This window comes from Lissotriton vulgaris, chromosome 1_1 (assembly GCF_964263255.1).
Source record: "Lissotriton vulgaris chromosome 1_1, aLisVul1.2, whole genome shotgun sequence".
Classification (NCBI taxonomy): Eukaryota; Metazoa; Chordata; class Amphibia; order Caudata; family Salamandridae; genus Lissotriton; species Lissotriton vulgaris.
This window is the reverse complement of record NC_141685.1, coordinates 458,345,557-458,363,120: the sequence shown is the minus strand read 5'-3', so window position 1 is coordinate 458,363,120 and position 17,564 is coordinate 458,345,557. Positions and strand designations below refer to the sequence as shown.

The 17,564-nt window shown below is 40.0% G+C and overlaps 1 protein-coding gene across 1 annotated transcript in view; it reads right to left on the bottom strand.

Moving 5' to 3' along the window:
- Positions 1–328: 328 nt before the first annotated feature.
- The window catches only part of LEPROT (leptin receptor overlapping transcript), a 71,849-nt gene continuing 54,613 nt past the window's right edge, over positions 329–17,564 (bottom strand). Inside the window, exons 3-4 of the mRNA XM_086953731.1 lie at positions 10,980–11,166; positions 329–2,363 (exon numbers count right to left, since the gene is read on the bottom strand). Of these exons, the coding sequence (XP_086809857.1) occupies positions 2,247–2,363; positions 10,980–11,166 (304 nt within the window). The 3' untranslated portion in view covers positions 329–2,246. The remainder of the gene's footprint in view (positions 2,364–10,979; positions 11,167–17,564) is intronic.

Genomic DNA, 17,564 nt, shown 5'->3' with positions numbered 1-17,564 from the left:
ACTCCCACTCATCAAAATCTTTGTAAATCAGGACTCTTGTGATTGGATTGCTGGTCCCATTAACTCTATGCGCACTGCGCTAATTCTCCCACTGTGCGGGTGTATTAGCGAGTGGGCGGGATTCGGACGGCCCATGTCCGTCCTCCGCACACGCCCACCTTGATGTGGACAGCCGAGGGCCGTCCACAGCACCAAAGGGGTTAAAATGTGGAGCAGGGGCCCAGGCAAAACATAGGAGTAGGATTAGGATTTGACAATCAAAGAGTCCGATTTGTTGTCCAATGTAGACGAAAGAATAACAACAATTATCTGGAGTTCATGGCAGCACTGCTGTTTATATATATTTTAATATAATCTCATTTTGAAAGACAAAATAGATTTTCATCTTAAAAAACATCAAAGTCAACAATTCATAACAAAATTACAATTGGGTATACATAATTAGATTAATGTCACAATAGTTCAAGAGGTGTAGTGAAAGTGAAGAAGTATATGATGATAGTTAGCGTTAAATACTTTTAAAGTGGTACAAGTTGCATTCTGCACCATTTCTGAAAAAGTTCCTAATGGTCAATGGTGGTTACTGCACTTTCTTTAGTGGTGCAAGCTTAGGTAAGTACACTCTGATAATAAATCGATGGCCAGTTTATAGTCAGGATATTTAATACAACCTTGATATTTGTTCTTGATTTGTTTTCTGATGTAACAATTTACAACAGATGAAAGAATCATAGAACTATTCTCACCATGCACTATCCATTACTGTTTACTTCAAATTGCTACCGGCTTAGATGCAAGTGCTTAGGTTCTATGCTTTTCAATCATTAACCGGCTTGCTGCCCTTTAAAATGCGATGCACGTTCTGCAAACAGACGTTTTGGGTCTTCAGCGTGGTAGTCTCAGGTAGTAAAACTTTATATTATCAGTTCTGTACATCCTACTTAATACAAAATTAAAAACACCATGAGCAATTACAAAGTAGTGCAAGCAGTGTATTTAACAAATTCAGGTAAAGTTTTAACAAAATGTATTTCTTTTATGGAAATGAATACATTGAACTGGATAAGACTGCACAGAGAATTGCGGTATGATTACATTTTTCTCAGCATTGGCGGTAATTCTAAACAATCCCCTATTGCCATCATTTAATGCGTTTTCAATAAAGGCAACTCATAGATGTAAACAAAATGTGTATCCATGAAGTTTAAAGTTTAGGAAAGCACAGAATTTGCCGTATGTAAACCAGCCTCAAATACCAATAATGTTCTCACCCGATTTCATTTACTGTACTCCATTAACATATACTATGACATACAAAAATATACATTTTCTGATTGAACTCCCGCCCAAGAGGCAAGAATATTATGCAGGCAATTATATTTAAAAAATATTCAATTACAATACGTGTCTTTGATAAAGCTGTGTGAACGGTGCATTATTCACATTATACTTAATATTGTATATAGCATACGCACATTCTTGTTAGCAAGTGAAATTGGCACTATGCTGAGAACTTGGATCAGTACAATAGCTCAATTGAGATTTCTACATGTATGTGTCAATTACAACTTCTACCACAATGCATCAATGAAATAAAACTTGTAAGGCTGTATGTTCAACTCGTTATTGGTCCTTAGACTGCATAAATTGGAAAGGTAAATTGTTTTTCCTTCATATCATTGACATTTTAAAGCCACACTTTTCTTGCTCATTTCACTTAACTCCCGATTATACCCTGATGCTAAATTTCCCCCCCATGAGGCTTTACTCAAGTCCCAACTCCACAGGATGTTCCAAAAAATGTAAATAGATTTAAAAAGCAAAAAGTAGGCTTACAGGCAGATTTCACCTAATCATGTTACTTAGGTAGAAAACAGTACAAAATGCATAACCAAAATGAGCCACATAAAGCAGACTTAAAAAAACTTCAAAATAATTGGTTTTCTAGAAAAAAAAAAGTAAAACCTGATGCTGGTAGAAAGTGGATTATTGTCTTTTAGATCCTTTTTCAATAAAATCTGAAAACGTCACATGTATTTTCAGTATAAACACACCCATGCTAATAAAACACAATCATGTTTAAGTACATTCAGGCATTTTGAAACTGTAGAGAATCCTCTCCGAATGTAGGTATAAACTGGTTGCGGAACATATTACACACAAAAACTCAGTATTTATACTCTCTTCATACAAAACGAGCGGCAAGGTGCTGAATAATGTTGCCTTATCTCCACACTGGGCAAACTCTACCATTGTTCCCAGCTAAACTCATCCCCCTTATCAAAGACGAGAAAAAAGCCTAAAATGGTTATGAAAATAACAGCGTTTCCTGCCAAGACGAGGCCACAGGCTCCCCATTGGATCTAAAACACAAGAAAAAAAAGTCATTCATTACTTACGATGTAATTACTTATTGTTGTGTTTGTTAAATACAGGAAAGGCACAAAGAGGCACGGCTACGAACATTGAGAGGATCAATGCAATGTGTTGTTATAGGTTTCTTATTTGCCATTGGTTATATATTGTGAAAGGAAATGAGTCAAAGCTTTATTTAGGACAGATAAATCTTGTGGACTGACTAAATTGTCATGCTAGTAACAAAGATTAGGGAATTCCATAATAATTTCCAGTTGAATGAAAAATCACTTATGACAGCAATATAGTTAATGATCTGGCTGATTTAAGTGATCATTTTGGGAAGCTCTAAATTTCACATTCTAAAGGGGAAAAAAGACAGTCACCTCTCGAACTGAAAAACTCCCAAATTAAGGTTGACATTGCAGAAACAACAAGCAATTTACCTGTAAAATACAATTTCTTTGACATTAACAATAGTTTTGTAGAGCAATACAATTTCATAGTCACATTTTATGCATTATTCTGCCATGCAGTTGTTGGGCCACAAAAAAAAATCCTGAGGGGAAAAAAACATTTTGGGGCAGATGTATCAAGATACCCATTTGCGATTCTCAAATAGCGATTTTTTGAGAATCGCTATTTGAGAATTGCAAAATGGTACGTATCTAGAAATTCGCTAATTTTTAGCGATTTCTTAAAATTCCTATATTGCGATTAGCAAATTGCTAATCGCAATTAAGAAATAATCTCCCATTCATTTCTATGGGCCAGGAGGCCCATAGGAAGGAATGGGAAGTTATTCTCAATTTGCGATTCGCAATTTGCAAATCGCAAATTGAGAATAATTTCAAGGGTGCAAGGGTGTCTAAAGGACACCCTGCTGCACCCCTGAAATTTACATGTGTGCGCATATGGCGCACATACATGCCCTAAGGGCATGTATGAGCACCACATGGCACCTTTACAAATGCCAAAAAGTGCATTTGTAAAAGAATTAGCAAATTACCACCAACTACAATTTGGTGGTAATTTGCGATTTTTTTTAATGTGGATTCGCAAAAAAAAAAAAAGCTTGATGCATAGCATTTAAGGAATCGCAAAATTGTGATTCCTTAAATGCTTGAGCAAACTAAGGAATCGCAATTTTTGCGATTCCTTATTTTGCGATTTTGCTCATACATACCAAAACACAGTTTGAGATTCGCAAACGCCGGAATTCTGCGAATTCCGACGTTTGCAAATCACCAACAGCTTCATACATCTGACCCTGAGTGGATTAACCACAGATGGAATCTGTAGGACTCCTGATGACGTCGGCCGTAAGCCACATTATCCTACGATGTGACCAACATCTTCAGATTCTGTTTTCCAGAAAAGTGATGTGCAAGGACAGGATGAAACTTTTATTTGGTATGCAACTATCTACATTTTAATTTGTTCATAGGCACTACTCTTCATGTCGGAGGCAATAAATTGTCTTGTGAATCTGGAATGCCTCAATTCATATTAGCCACCTATAGTTACGCTGATCTGTATAACAATCTATTATTTTCATTCTCGGACCAACCACACACAGATCGCATTGCCCCAGCTCCCATATGGATAGTCAACTGCTAGGCCATGTTCACTTAGAACAAGAACATAGGCAACACCATGTGCAACTTGAGGCATGTGCAAAATTAGGAACTATGAATATGGACAATGATTCATAATAGTAAAACATATAAGTATTGCTGGATAACAGTGAAGAAGGGAGATGCTTTTCACTAAGGAGATCTGAATGACATCAAATACAGAATTAGAGTGAAGCTTAAATTGTCTACCATGTCACTTACAGGTACATGCATCAAAATAAAAAAACGGTTGCAAACGGGCAGATTCTCAGTATTTTGGCATTTGGGATGCATCATCCCAAATGCAAAAATCGGAATTTAAGTAATATCTAAATTGCAATTGCATTTAAGGAATCCAAAATTGAGATTCTTTAAATGCAATCCATTTAAGTAAAAAAAATAGCGATTTCCTTAATAGGGGGCGCAAATTACCATGAAGTTGAACTTCATGGTAATTTGCAAAACCTTTAAAAAGAAGTACCTTTGAGCATTTTTCGAAGTTTCATGTTGCGTACACACATGCACTTAAGTCATGTGTGTGCGCAACATATGTGCACAGGCCAATTCCAGGGGTGCAACAGGGTGTCCTTTTAACACCCTTGCACTCTGAAATTGCATGCACAATTTGCGAGTACCTATTGGTACTCGCAAATTGCGCTTGCAATTTCCCATTCATTCCTATGGGCCTGTAGGCCCATAGCAATTAATGGGAAGCTATTCCTTATTTGCGAGTCGCAAATAACTAATGTGTAGGAATCACTATTGTTCTAGCGATTCCTACATGCATAGGATTTTGCGATTTTGCGAGTCCTTAATTGCGAATCCTTAATATTCGCAATTAAGGACTCGCAAAATCCTATCTTGAGGCATGTGCCAGTTAGTGCCTTAAGGTTAAAATGATCCTCGTTATTCTCTTTTTACCCAACTATAATTGCATGTTATGTATGGCCCCTCAAAGAATATGTCTCTTTCTGACTGATCCCTCTGTGACACTTGTATACATATTGAACACCATGTGTAATGAGGATTTACCATATATCTCTGGTTGACTGTTAATGTGAGCTAGACTTCATGTGAAGTGTATGATATAGGGTCAATGTTGTACATAATGAGTGTTAAGGAAGTTGTATTTGTGATGGCATTAATGATGCTCCATAATATTTTGAGCTATTCTGTACTTACTTTCAGGCCGCTAATGCCATGCAAGTTTATAGAACAATGTGAAAACACAAAGCTTGGATGATGTCATCAGTGAAATCATAGAACATGTGATATGTGAGGTCATAAGAAGGCAAGGTGGGGGCGCAAGCAATAGTTAGCTATAACTAGTGAATTTCTGTAGTTTTCCGAATTCAAAACATTAATGTTGTCACTGACACTTCCACCTATGACATTACTTTAACCTAGGGTGATATATATATATATATATACACATACATTTATATATATACACACTCACTTGAGTCAATACAGCGCTTTGGTAAAAAGATTAAATAATTACAAGTGAAAGGAGCGTCAGTACATTAGACTTGAATTGAAAACACGCTGTTTTCTGAAACTGAAATGTCTGTACTTTTACCATGCGCATTCTAATGGAGAATACAACTGCTGTCTTTAAAACGCGTGGTCAATTTCAAAACACAGAGACTCCGTCAGAATAGAAACGCGTTGGGTTAGTGAGCTGCCTGTCGTATATCTTCCATGAGAATAAAAGGCTGGAAACGTGTACTGTTGGTTTTAGGCATACTTCTTTTCAGGTGAAGAGAGGTGTGTGCAGTGATAATATATATATATATATATATATATATATATTTTTTCACTGAAAAAACCATAGGTTTCACACCAGTTATAGTTAGCTGGAAATTTTACTGACATAAAACCATTGAAATTCCACGTTATAGTTAGTTGGACTCACTATAACTTGCGCGCCTGCAATGCACTGCTGATGACGTCACATATTACATCACTCATGACATGGTCAGTGACATCACTCATGACATCACTGATGACACCATCCAGTAAATGTGTGTCTTTCTGGATAATAAATATGTTTTATATATGTATATGAAAAAGGTCGATGGAAGAATAAATGTTTAAGTGTCTAAATGGATGTTTTTTTTCTAAAGAATTGATTGGTTAACTGCCTTATTAAGTGTATCTTAGTGAATACATATATCAGCGAGTAACTTTTAAATATTGAAATATATGTATCAGTGTTTCACTTTGTGTAGAAGTGGCTGCATGGGTTGGTGACTGACTCACTGTTTGTATGCGTTTTGAAGACAGCATATGTGCAGGACTATATGGGTGGAGGAGTGTGTATATGTGTGTGTTAGTGAGTGAATGACTGTCTCACTAGTGTCTTTATCAGTAACTACATATGTTTTAATCTAGTATATGTGAATATTGATGTATATAAGTGAGTATATGTCAGAGTGAGAGATTGTAAGAGTTCCTGTTTAAATAAGTATGTGTCACTATAAGTGATTGTTTAAGAGAGTAAGTATGTGTACATTTCCATAGAAGTAAAGTGGTAGTGTGTGTATAGTTCTATATGCAAATAAATGGATGTTCAATAGTTTATTTGCATGTGTGAGTATGTGTGTGAGTAACTTTTGGATGACTGTCGGTGTGTAACAGGATGTATAGGTGTATCACTACATATAATGAGTGAGTATATGTATGAGTGACTATATAGAACTGTTGGTGAATGAGTGGATGTGTATATAGATGGTGGAATTACTGAAGTGTTTGTTGTAACTGGTATGGGTATCTCCATTTTTTTGAAAATGTTAATTTCTATTTTTGAATATGTGTTTCAAGGCTTACATTACACTGAAAGGAGGTCTGTCACTCTGTCAAAAGGATGGTGTCATCAGTGATGTCACCAACCATGTCATGAGTGATGTAATATGTGACGTCATCAGCAGTGCATTGCAGGCGCGCAAGTTATAGTGAGTCCAACTAACTATAACGTGGAGTTTCAATGGTTTTATGTCAGTAAAATTTCCAGCTAACTATAACTGGTGTGAAACCTATGTTTTTTTCAGTGAATTTAATAGATTTTTTAAATGCTAATTCCTAACTATAACTGGTGTGAAACCTATGGCTTTTTCAGTGAATTTCATAGGTTTTTTAAATGCCAATTCCTTTCTATATCGAGTTTCTAACCTACGATTTATTTATAAATTTGCTGTTTTTTGTGTAAGTATTAATTATTATTATTTAATTTTTTTATCATTTTTTCCTGGGGCGCTCTGGGTGCGCGCTCCGGTAAGCTCTCCGGAAAGCGCACCCAGAGCGCTACTTTCGTTCGTGAAAAAAATATGAATGAAAAGTAAATAATAACGCAAGACATTTAGTACCATACATATAAAAGCAGTTTTTTTTAATAAGGAAATAAAAATGATTTTGCATTTCCGTGAAACTATCAAAACGTCACTTCGGCGCGCCACGTAAGCGCCCCCGGAAGCGCCTACGTTCGCGCCGCGTATGCGCCCCGGAAGCGCCTACGTTCGCGCCACGTGTACGCCCCGGAAGCGCCTACGTTCGCGCCGCGTATGCGCACCCGGAAGCGCTCCGGTGCGCACAGCGTCAGCGCGTCAAGTCATGTGACCTTAAAATAACACTTTTCATTGGTTGCTAACAGTTTTTTTTTTACAAAGAATGAAATCCCCACCCATTTCTTTCACTTCTTCTTTCACTTTCGTGACTGAAAGACCTGCCTTTTTTTCTCTTCAATCTTGCTTGATTAATCATGGCTGCCAGACAATCCAGCAGTGAAGATGAGCCTGAATTCATCGATGAAGAGCCTCCTCAGCCAAAGGTGAAGGAGCATTTCATTTGGAAATTGTTTTCAATACCAGCTGACCAGAAGAAGGTGAATGCTTCAAAAGTGGAGTGCAGGATCTGCAAACAAGTCCTGTCACGGGGTGACCCCAAAAAAAAATATTCTTTTGGGAACTTCACAATGATACGCCATGTGGAGAGGAGGCACCCCCAGAATTTTGCCCGGGAAAGTGTCAGGGCTCTGGCACAAGAGGTTCCCAGTGATGGGGCCTCTACATCCACCGGAGGAGCAACTACTTCTGGAAGGGGGCGATCGCAGGAGCTGGTTCCTAATATACAACCTGCATTCAACAAAGGTGTCCTGAAATGCAGATACTGCGATCAACTCCTTACCTATGGGGAGCAAAGTGTCCTGCTCATGGTTCGAGCATTGGAGAACCATCACTGCCGTTCCCAGCCCTAATTTTTTTTTGTTTTTTTTGCTCCTGTTGAGCAGTTTCCATTCCCTGTTTTTGTTTCTGTTCTTATAAAAAAGAAGAAAAAAAAAGTTATTTTCAGAACTACCTCCAATTCTCATCAAAGAGCTATATTCTTATGAAATGAAAAAGAGTAAGTGAAGTGGAGTGCATTGATAATGGAAAGGAAAATGAGTAAGAAAGAACAGAAAGGTATGAGAGGAGAAAGGAAGTGAAGTAGGGGGACTGAAAGAAGGTGAGTGTTGGGAAGGAAAGTAAGGAGAAGGAGAGTGAATATGGGGAATGTGGATATTCAATGAAAATGTTGAAAAGGAACAGGGGTGTGGAAGAGTAAGAAAAGATGCATTGCTGGAGTTGAAGACTGAAGGCCTCATTTATGAGCCCATGCGTCACTTTAACGCCACCAGAGCGTCACTTTTTGTGACGCACCAGTGCTGTAAAAAATGCACCTTATTCAGTCATATTTACAAAGTGACGCATCTAGGTAGTTGCGTCACTTTGTAAGCCCCTGCGCCACATTATTCCTACGTCAGGTGTAATGTATGCAAAAGGGATGTATTGACGCAAGAAAGGGTCGTAGAGGTGACACAGTGAATAAACTGGGGGCCTCATTTATGAAAAGTGACGCATCGCTGCGTGAAAACAGTGATGCATCTCTTTTCAGTGTGCACTCCATACGACATTCCTGATGCGTCATATTTAATGTATGACGCATCATGTCGCAAGAAGTTACAGATACGTCAGAAATACTGACGTATCTGTAAGCGCAAAAGTAACGCATTGCTGGAGTGTGTCACAAAAGTGACGCAACTCCAGTAATGCGTCCTTTCACATGGGGAAAGCCCCATGTGAAAGGGCTTGCGTCAGTCTTACGCCTGCTGTGAGGCAGGCGCAAGATTTTGACGCAACAGCGTCCTAAAAGTGACGCAGTGAAATCTCATAGATTTCACTGCGTCACTATTACGAGGCTTTTTGCGGGGGAACGCCTCCTCTGCATACATTATACCTGACGCAGGTATAATGTGGCGCTGGGGTTTAAAAAGTGACGTATCTACCTAGATGCGTCACTTTTTAAATATGGCGCAACGAGGCGCATTTTTTTACACCGCTGGTGTGTCACAAAAAGTGACGCACCGGCGGCGCAAAACTGCCACAAGGCCTTCATAAATAAGGCCCTGGATTTTCCCCATGCTTCGCTCCCCGGTCCGCTCCCAGGTGCGCGTACCGGGCGCTCCCCCCGCGCAAATCGCATTTTTTTTTTTTTTTTTTGACCTGCGGGACCCTATTATAGCCCCCACATCAAACCTAGAGGGTCAGGGGAGGGGGGTCTACCATGCCCCTTTATAGTCATTTCCCCCTTTTTTTATGCCACCTCTTGTGTCTCGATCCTACCGAGACACAAGATGGCGGCCGCTCCGGACTGTTTTGAATGTTTACAGACACCCGTGAACCAATCAGCTTTCCGTGCGCAAGTCGCGTTGCATGCCCGGTGCGCGCCTATAGATATATATATTTTTTTGAACTTAAATTACTCAAAATCCACTGGAGCACATATCTTGAGACATAGCAAAGGCACATCGGACTACCAGTCCCTACAATTTTGCCAAGTTTGGTATAAATCCATTCAGCCGTTCGGGCTAAAAGTGAGTTAGACCGCCCTATGGAAATTAACATGGGGAAAACGTGTTTTGGGACCCCCCTTTTATCTCGGACCCCGCTTGACGAATCCCCCCAAACTTTCAGGGAAGGACCGGAGCTCGACAAATTTGAGGAAATTTTCAGGCAGATGTGTCAACCGGCGCCAAAGTTATTCCAAATAGAATTTTGAGATTTTGCATTCAAAAAAATCCTAACTATAACTACCTACTGGCGACTGCCAGTATATATATATATATATATATATATATATCCTTGCCTTCTGTCACTCCCATCATTGCTCTCAGTGCCTCATCCTATCCTCCTGAAGCAATGCGCTATGCCCTCCGTCAGAGCAGCCTGGAATTCCTTTTCACTACAACTTTTGTTTCCCAATGTCGCCACATTAGAATATGGTATTCATGGTAGCATGGCTCAGTGAGCGACACGCAACACACGGTTTTTCAGTAAATGAATTATTTGCAAAGACTCAAATAAACCATGCGTATGCCACGATAGATTTCACTGCAGCTATTAATGTGGAATAAATGAGTGCTTGCATCCGGCCCGAACCCGGTTCAGACCTTGCTTTAATGATGCTTCTTTGGCTTTAATAGCGCACTGGAAATTTTCAAATGACAAGTGAACATCTGTTGTACACATGATCAATAAATAAATGGGTGTGAAGGAATATAAACGAAAGTCATTTTTATTTGTCTTCACATTGACCAAATGCATCTTGGATTTCTGACTGATGGTATTGAATGTTGCAACTATCTCAGCCACACCGTCCGTTACACAAGCCAGTATTTTGAGAAAACTGTAAAATTATTGCGTTGTACCACGATATCACCAATATTTCATACGTTTTTTTTGTTATACGACTCACTTGGTGATGTTTTTATTACGGAGACATCACAATAAATACATGTAGACTTTTCGGTTCTGTGTTAAATCGGCACAATACCTTGACGTTTTCAAAACTGACTTTTTAATCTGTAAAGATGTTATAAAGCTGCAGCGCCCTCTGGTGGATTATTAGAATGAATAAGCAAGTGAGCATAACTGTAAAACACAGAAAATAGGCCTTATGAAATACAAAACTCACCAATCCAGCTCGTGCAAGAACAATAGCAAACCCAAAGGCAGAAACAACAATTCCCGTTGTGAAGAAAGAAGCCAGCTCGCTGCAGGCGCTGCTGGAAGCATCCGAATCGCCATTTAGCCTTTTGGAAATGAAATATGGAATTGGGCTGATGACGTAGAAGAGCAGGACAAACATCGGCCAGTATACTCTGTGGAGTGAAAGAACCACATTAACAACACAGTTAAACATACAGTTTTTTACATTTTGTTTTATTTTCTATCCTCATTTCACCGTCATTAATATAGCCACATTAGCTATGTTGTCTTTCTGGATGCGCTCCACCAGACATATATGTATTAATGAACAAATGTTACCACCATCAGTGCAACAGTGGTGTAATTATTTTATACTGCCCCCATTTCGAGTCAGTAGGCTCTCCCTGAGAGTTTCTCTCTCTTCCGGTAAACTTTCACGTCCATCTGGGAGCCCTCACTGCACTAGCCCAGAGGGCCCCACAACCGATTTCCCTGCGCGCTAGCAAGATCTGGTAAAATAGCAGCTGCTTCTCTGTTCCATCAGGTTCAATGCAAAATAGAATTAGGATATCCGTTACCCTCACCTGCTGCTTGAAGACCTCAGACAAAAAAATACTGCCAGAATAAAGAGAGATTTGGGTTCGTGCACTTTGAGCATATTTGTTTCGCAATTTTGACTAACTTTTTGAAGACCAGTACAGTCTATGCAGCTTGAAGAAATGAATGTGCTTTAGGTAAGCAGTTCAAACTATTTCATTCAATACTTCGAGAGATGTTAGCCAAAGATCTTCAAGGAGCGGGAGACAAGGTTCATATCTACTCAGATTAGATAGGGCTGTCAAGCTTTGGCATTCTCTGCTTAATTTCATTCCCAATACTAGTGTGCTACTTCTTGCCGGAGTGGTGACTTGGAGACCATATTATACTCAATTTCCTCACTCTTCTGTCCTCCCCATACTTGAGCTGACCACCATTAAGTAATTTGCAAATATTTAAACCTAGAAAGTGAGCCCCTTCTTTTTTCGAAAATCTCTTGCCAGGACATAAACAGTGATCTAACTCTGAGAATACCCCCCTCCTCCTCCTCAAAAGTTCAAAGGCCAGCCACTCTAAGGATAGTGAGGCTATCTTTTATACATTCAGGTGTTCCAAGGGATTCCCAATCAGTTATTTATTAGACTAATGGGGTATTCCAAAGATGTTCCTTAAGGCACACCGTACAGAGAGGGCTGGTGTCAGTACCTTTAACCTAGCTTTTTTGAAAAACTTGGGTTTCCAATATTTCAACAGAAAATCTTCCTGTCCATGCTCTTTTAAAATAGCTGAAAAGAGATACCCCAAAGTAAATTACTTTAGGACGTAGCTTCCCATGCAGAAATGATTACACTGAAAGGCACAAGCATACACTTGAAAGTCCGGTAATGCGAAGCTACCACTCTTTCATTTGTTCCTAAGCTTTTTCCACTTAAGTCTAAGTATCTTATACCCAGATAAAGGATATCACTTCCCCCTGTAATCTGTTTATCATTTTCTTAGGGAAAATTATTGGTGTACAATTAAATCAAAAGGTCAATTTTGGTAGAATCATCAGCTTCACAGATTTATTTACTCGACCATATAGGTTTACAGAGAGGTTCCTCCACTTCCGCAACAGTACGCAGATTTCTTTAACCACTCTAGTGACATTGTAAGGCGCTAGGTCATTAAACGTCTGGGTTATTGTGACCCCTAAATATCTAATTTAATGTTTCAAATTATGTGCATAACCTCCTTTAAACCATGATATAAACTCTGTTTTATCCTGGTTAATTTGGTATCCCGAGAGCCATAAAGCCTATGAATTGTGATATGTGGACCTGCCGTACATATAAGGATATCATCCGCAAATAGAGGCAGTTTTACCATAAAGGTGGTGATTACAGAATCCATGTGGATCGTCTGTTAAAAGGGTTCAATGTATAGGACAAAGAAAATTGGAGAAAGCAGGCACCTTTGCTGTGTACTAATAATTATAGTGATTGGTCTGGATAACTCTCTGTTAGCTAAAACCCCGCCCGTTGGGGAGTGATGTATCTTTTGAATTGCACTAATCATAATTTCAGGGAATTTAAAGCTTCAGAGGTCCTCCCATGGAGAAGACTAGTTGACCCGGTCAAATGCTTTGGCCGCGTCTAAAGTGACAATTGTAAGTGGATGATCTAAAGTTGTGGCATATCCATGGCACCTAGCGGGTTAGTTCATTCAGTTGCCTGCCCTGAATAAACCCCTATAGTCATTGTGTATTAGTTGCTGCATGAGGTTGGATATCTTTCCTTCGAGATTTTGTATTCCTTGTCAGCAACGATATAGGCCTGTATGAACCCGCTCAGTGACTTTCCTGGTTTTAGTGTTATAACAACTATTTTCTCAGCCCAGGAAGCTGGAGGATGATAGCCATCTAGATAGATGTGATTGAACAGGAAAAACATAAAAGGGGCAAGATCTGAAGCAAACATTTTGTAATACTCTGCAGAAGTTAATGCATCTGGTCCCACCGCTTCCCCATTCTTTAGTAGTTTAATATGAGCGATAATCTCTTCTTCCGTGATTTCTGCAGCGATCTGTTGAATTTGAGATTTTTTAAGTTGGGGGGAGTTTTAACGGCAAGCCAGATTTTGATATTTAGGTGATCTGGCTGTAGATTTTCATGGTAGACCAAGATCAGGCTTTTAGCTAATCCCTCCTTGATCTCTGCTGTTGTGGAGAGCAGTGCTGATGTTCCCGCCTGCTCTACTGAGTGAAGAAAGTTCTTAGCATTGTTAGATCTTGATTTCATGCCAAGAGCTTCCCACAGTAGCCATTTCCCCAATGTATCAGTACAATAATCCAACAGTTTCAGATTTCGATATGCTCCTTGTGAAAGAACAGAATGCGGTCACTCCCAGTGAAGCTAGTCGATAGACAGAAAGAGAGAGACAACATTCTAATAAACATAAAAGGTCATGGTTAACGCCAGACCTAATTAGGGGCTAAATTATTAAATAAAGTGCACCCATGTCCTTGGATTAAATGCATATATAAATCTTTTGTGAATCCACAAGATTTACAGACAGGCCAAGAAATAGTACTTCTAGAAAATATTTGTGAACTGCATTTTAGCATGAGTAAATATGCAGGTGTAGATTTGCTCATGCGAAAATCTGAGTGTTTGCAAGTTTACTTTCCCTCCAAACACTTTTTTCTCAACCCATGAAGATGTTTTAGGTTTTCTCATCAACAGGAGAGAGAGGGATAATGTAGAGAAAACACACTTGTTCCCCCACTAGTAATTATAAACAACGAAAGAGTAACTACTGCAACAGCACAAAAAAAAAGGGGGGGGATCATGGAAAAAGATATATAAATCTTATTAGTGCCATATTTGGTCTGTTGTTCGGCCTCTGGTCATTATTCTTAACTACCCCCCAACCCTATTCTTTGCCAGCAGATAGTGTAAAAACCCCTCTGAACTTTAACAATTGCCACCATTGAATAAGGTACCCGCTCTTGTATAAGCTATTCCAGCCCCGCCGTCAGCCCAATGACCATATCCGGTCAAGTGGCTTTGGACTGTTGTTCGGCCTTTGGTCAATATTCTTAACTACCCCCCAACCCCACCCACTGGGGGGTAAAGCAAAGTGCTATTCATGAATTTGAACCCCATACACCATCACTGAGGACCAGGACACCTGCCTCGCTCCTCATTAAGTTTTTCTGTATCAACTTCCGTGACATGGAAGTCAGCAGCCTAGACTATTGTGCCCAGCCTGTTGGGATTGTACATATGCTTTCACGAGCCACGTCACGAGCATTCAGCTGTGTCTGGAGGCTCGTGACGAGGCCGTGCTTGTGGGGATGTTGTGATGTTTCAAAACATGTAGAATGCCTACAGTTAGGCCATGTTCTCGTTATTGCCATTACTGACTTGAACTCCATGACTGAATGACCGGAATAAACTTGGTCTGCTTTTAACTACTTTCCGTGTTGTTCCTGACTTTCCTACACAGCCAGTTTCTCTCACCTCAAACTTGCCCCGGGATTGGCTGAGGGGCACGCCCATGCGCTGTGACGCATGAGACTGCGCCCCCACCTCCTCGAGGATGCTTTGTTCCGCCCGGCTTCTTAAAAACACGGCAGTCAACCGGACTCCCTATCCTCGGGGTCCGGTAACAGAGGACGACACAAAGGAACCAAGTGGGTGACTGGCGACGCGGGCATGAGAACCTCAATGGATACTAAGCTAAGTAACGAGTGCTACCAGCGCTACCTTGATTTTTCCCTTTCCTTCCTCCGTTTCAGGGTGTGCCAATTTCACCACCACCCCCCTCCCGGGACCCATGATGTGAGGATCGCTCACATCAATCGTGAGACTTTTTAATTATATTGTTAAATTACTTTTGACTTTTATCTACCCGCATGCGATTTGGGGAACCCTTGTCACGCCGCAGAGGCTCACCGGCCATTTGGGCTGATTGATAGTCTACTAAGACACTCAATACCGCTAAATGCCCTAGCTGACGAGCAGGTGCTATAGTACTATACTGAAATTGACCGCCTTTATCGTGCTCATTAACTGTACAGTCCACCTCTCACAAACATAACAAGTACAGATTATTAATCAGGTGATTTTCACTCTGAGAATCAGAGCACGCCATGATGAGCATGGTATACCTGTAACAAACTTTGGCACAAACTAGTTATTAACTGTTTGTCCTGTCTCTTCTCTTTATGTATGTTATTGTCATTTCCCTACACAGGTGCAACCCGGTTTTTCTCAAATCGAGCAACCATTTTTTCTGATTGCACGTTTTTTACACTTTTTCACTTTCACGTCCTCAGGTTAGGGTGGGCCTTAGCACGCCCATACCGCCGAGGTTTAGCTCTTAGGTCCTGACGAGTGCCTGGTAACTGAAACCATGATGGCAGAAACATGTTGACCCCACTTAAGAGGAAGCAGCTGAACAATTTATTTGGCTCCCTTCCCACACCTTGTTTTTAATGTGTTTGATTGACCACCCAATAAAAATCTTTATGTGACACAATTCAGACCTTTTTAAAGTAATCACACTATTCCCCATTCACTCCTCACAATACAAAAAACCCGCTCTGCAGTAATCCTAGCGTCCAAGCACACCGGGGAGGCACTCGGCCTCTTCTGGTGGGGCCCAATGATGAAGCATATTTATTAAGAACAAGGGTACCCCATAAGGAGAACCTGGGGTAGTCGTGATTTTTATGAAAAAACAATGGTTCAAGGGTGGCCTAATAAGGTCCTGTGTGAAAGTATAGCGTAGAAATAATTCACGCTAGGGAGCAAAAATATGTAGGTACATAAAAAATTATTATTTATTTTCTCTTTCAACATTTATCAAAAAGGTTTCAGGTGCTCATATGAGTGACAAGGTGCATAACGTGACACAAGTGAACATAGTGAAAACGGAATGTCACACAACAACAAGGTAAAAGACCACATACATATATACAATAGGGGGGGATATATTTCCTTGAGTAGGTCTACGACGTTTCGATCTATATTATTTTAGATCATCATCAGGACTGGGGAGCTTCCTGAAACTGTAGAGAGGGAATTGAAATTAAGAAAGGAACCTACATTTACATTTTCTTAACTTAGTGTTTTTTGGTGCTCCCAGTGACAGAATATAATTCCATGCACAATAAAGTATAGTCGGAAAAGTGGCGCTTAGCAGTAAACCAATGTGTGCTGCGCTGTTTTTATTTTTCAGGAATAGGGAGGGCTCTTATTGACATACGGGCACTGATTAATTTGGACTTACTCTGTAGTTAGTATAGTCCTATAGGCTCACAAACTAATTCAGAATGTATAAGACATCAGCCGGTTGACAAGCGTACTTTCTGGGGGGTCAGAGAAAAAATGTCATATTGCAGCACTTATTGCATGGGTTATTTTCAATAATCATTATTCATCAATCATCATCATTAGAGCTCATGGAAGCCTTATAAATTTCCTGTCTATTATAGGCCAGTAGTGATTCAGAGCGTTTGGGCTTGAGAGTCTAATCATGTTAACGCAAAGTATAGCAACACATACTTAAATTAATTAGAAACAAAATGTACATCGGCTGGAGGACAGACAAGTTGTCAACATTTCGAATTTACATAGACTAAATGCGCAATTGCGGACATGACTTACTAAGTTCAAAAGTGTGTCAGACAGCAAGGTCTGGGCAGTTCAGCAGAGTGGTTTAAGAAGGACTCTTTACTTGTGCCTAATAGACAAAAAGTTCCAAGGTATACATATTGTGATCGCAAATTGGAATATAAATTGCGAGAGGGGAGCGAATAAAAACAAAACAAAAACGCGAGCACTTACTAAGTGAATTTATTACGCTGTATTGGGGGTCCTTTAATGGGTATTGGAACCGAAGCCACATCGATTGGTCAATTGTTAGCCCGGAGCTAGGGAAAAAGATGTGGTTGGGTAAGGAATGATTGCCGGTTGAAAGCCTAAAACGGGGCAGGGTCGCGGAGTCACTTACTTAATATGGACATGACGGTTGTTGCAAAATGGGGG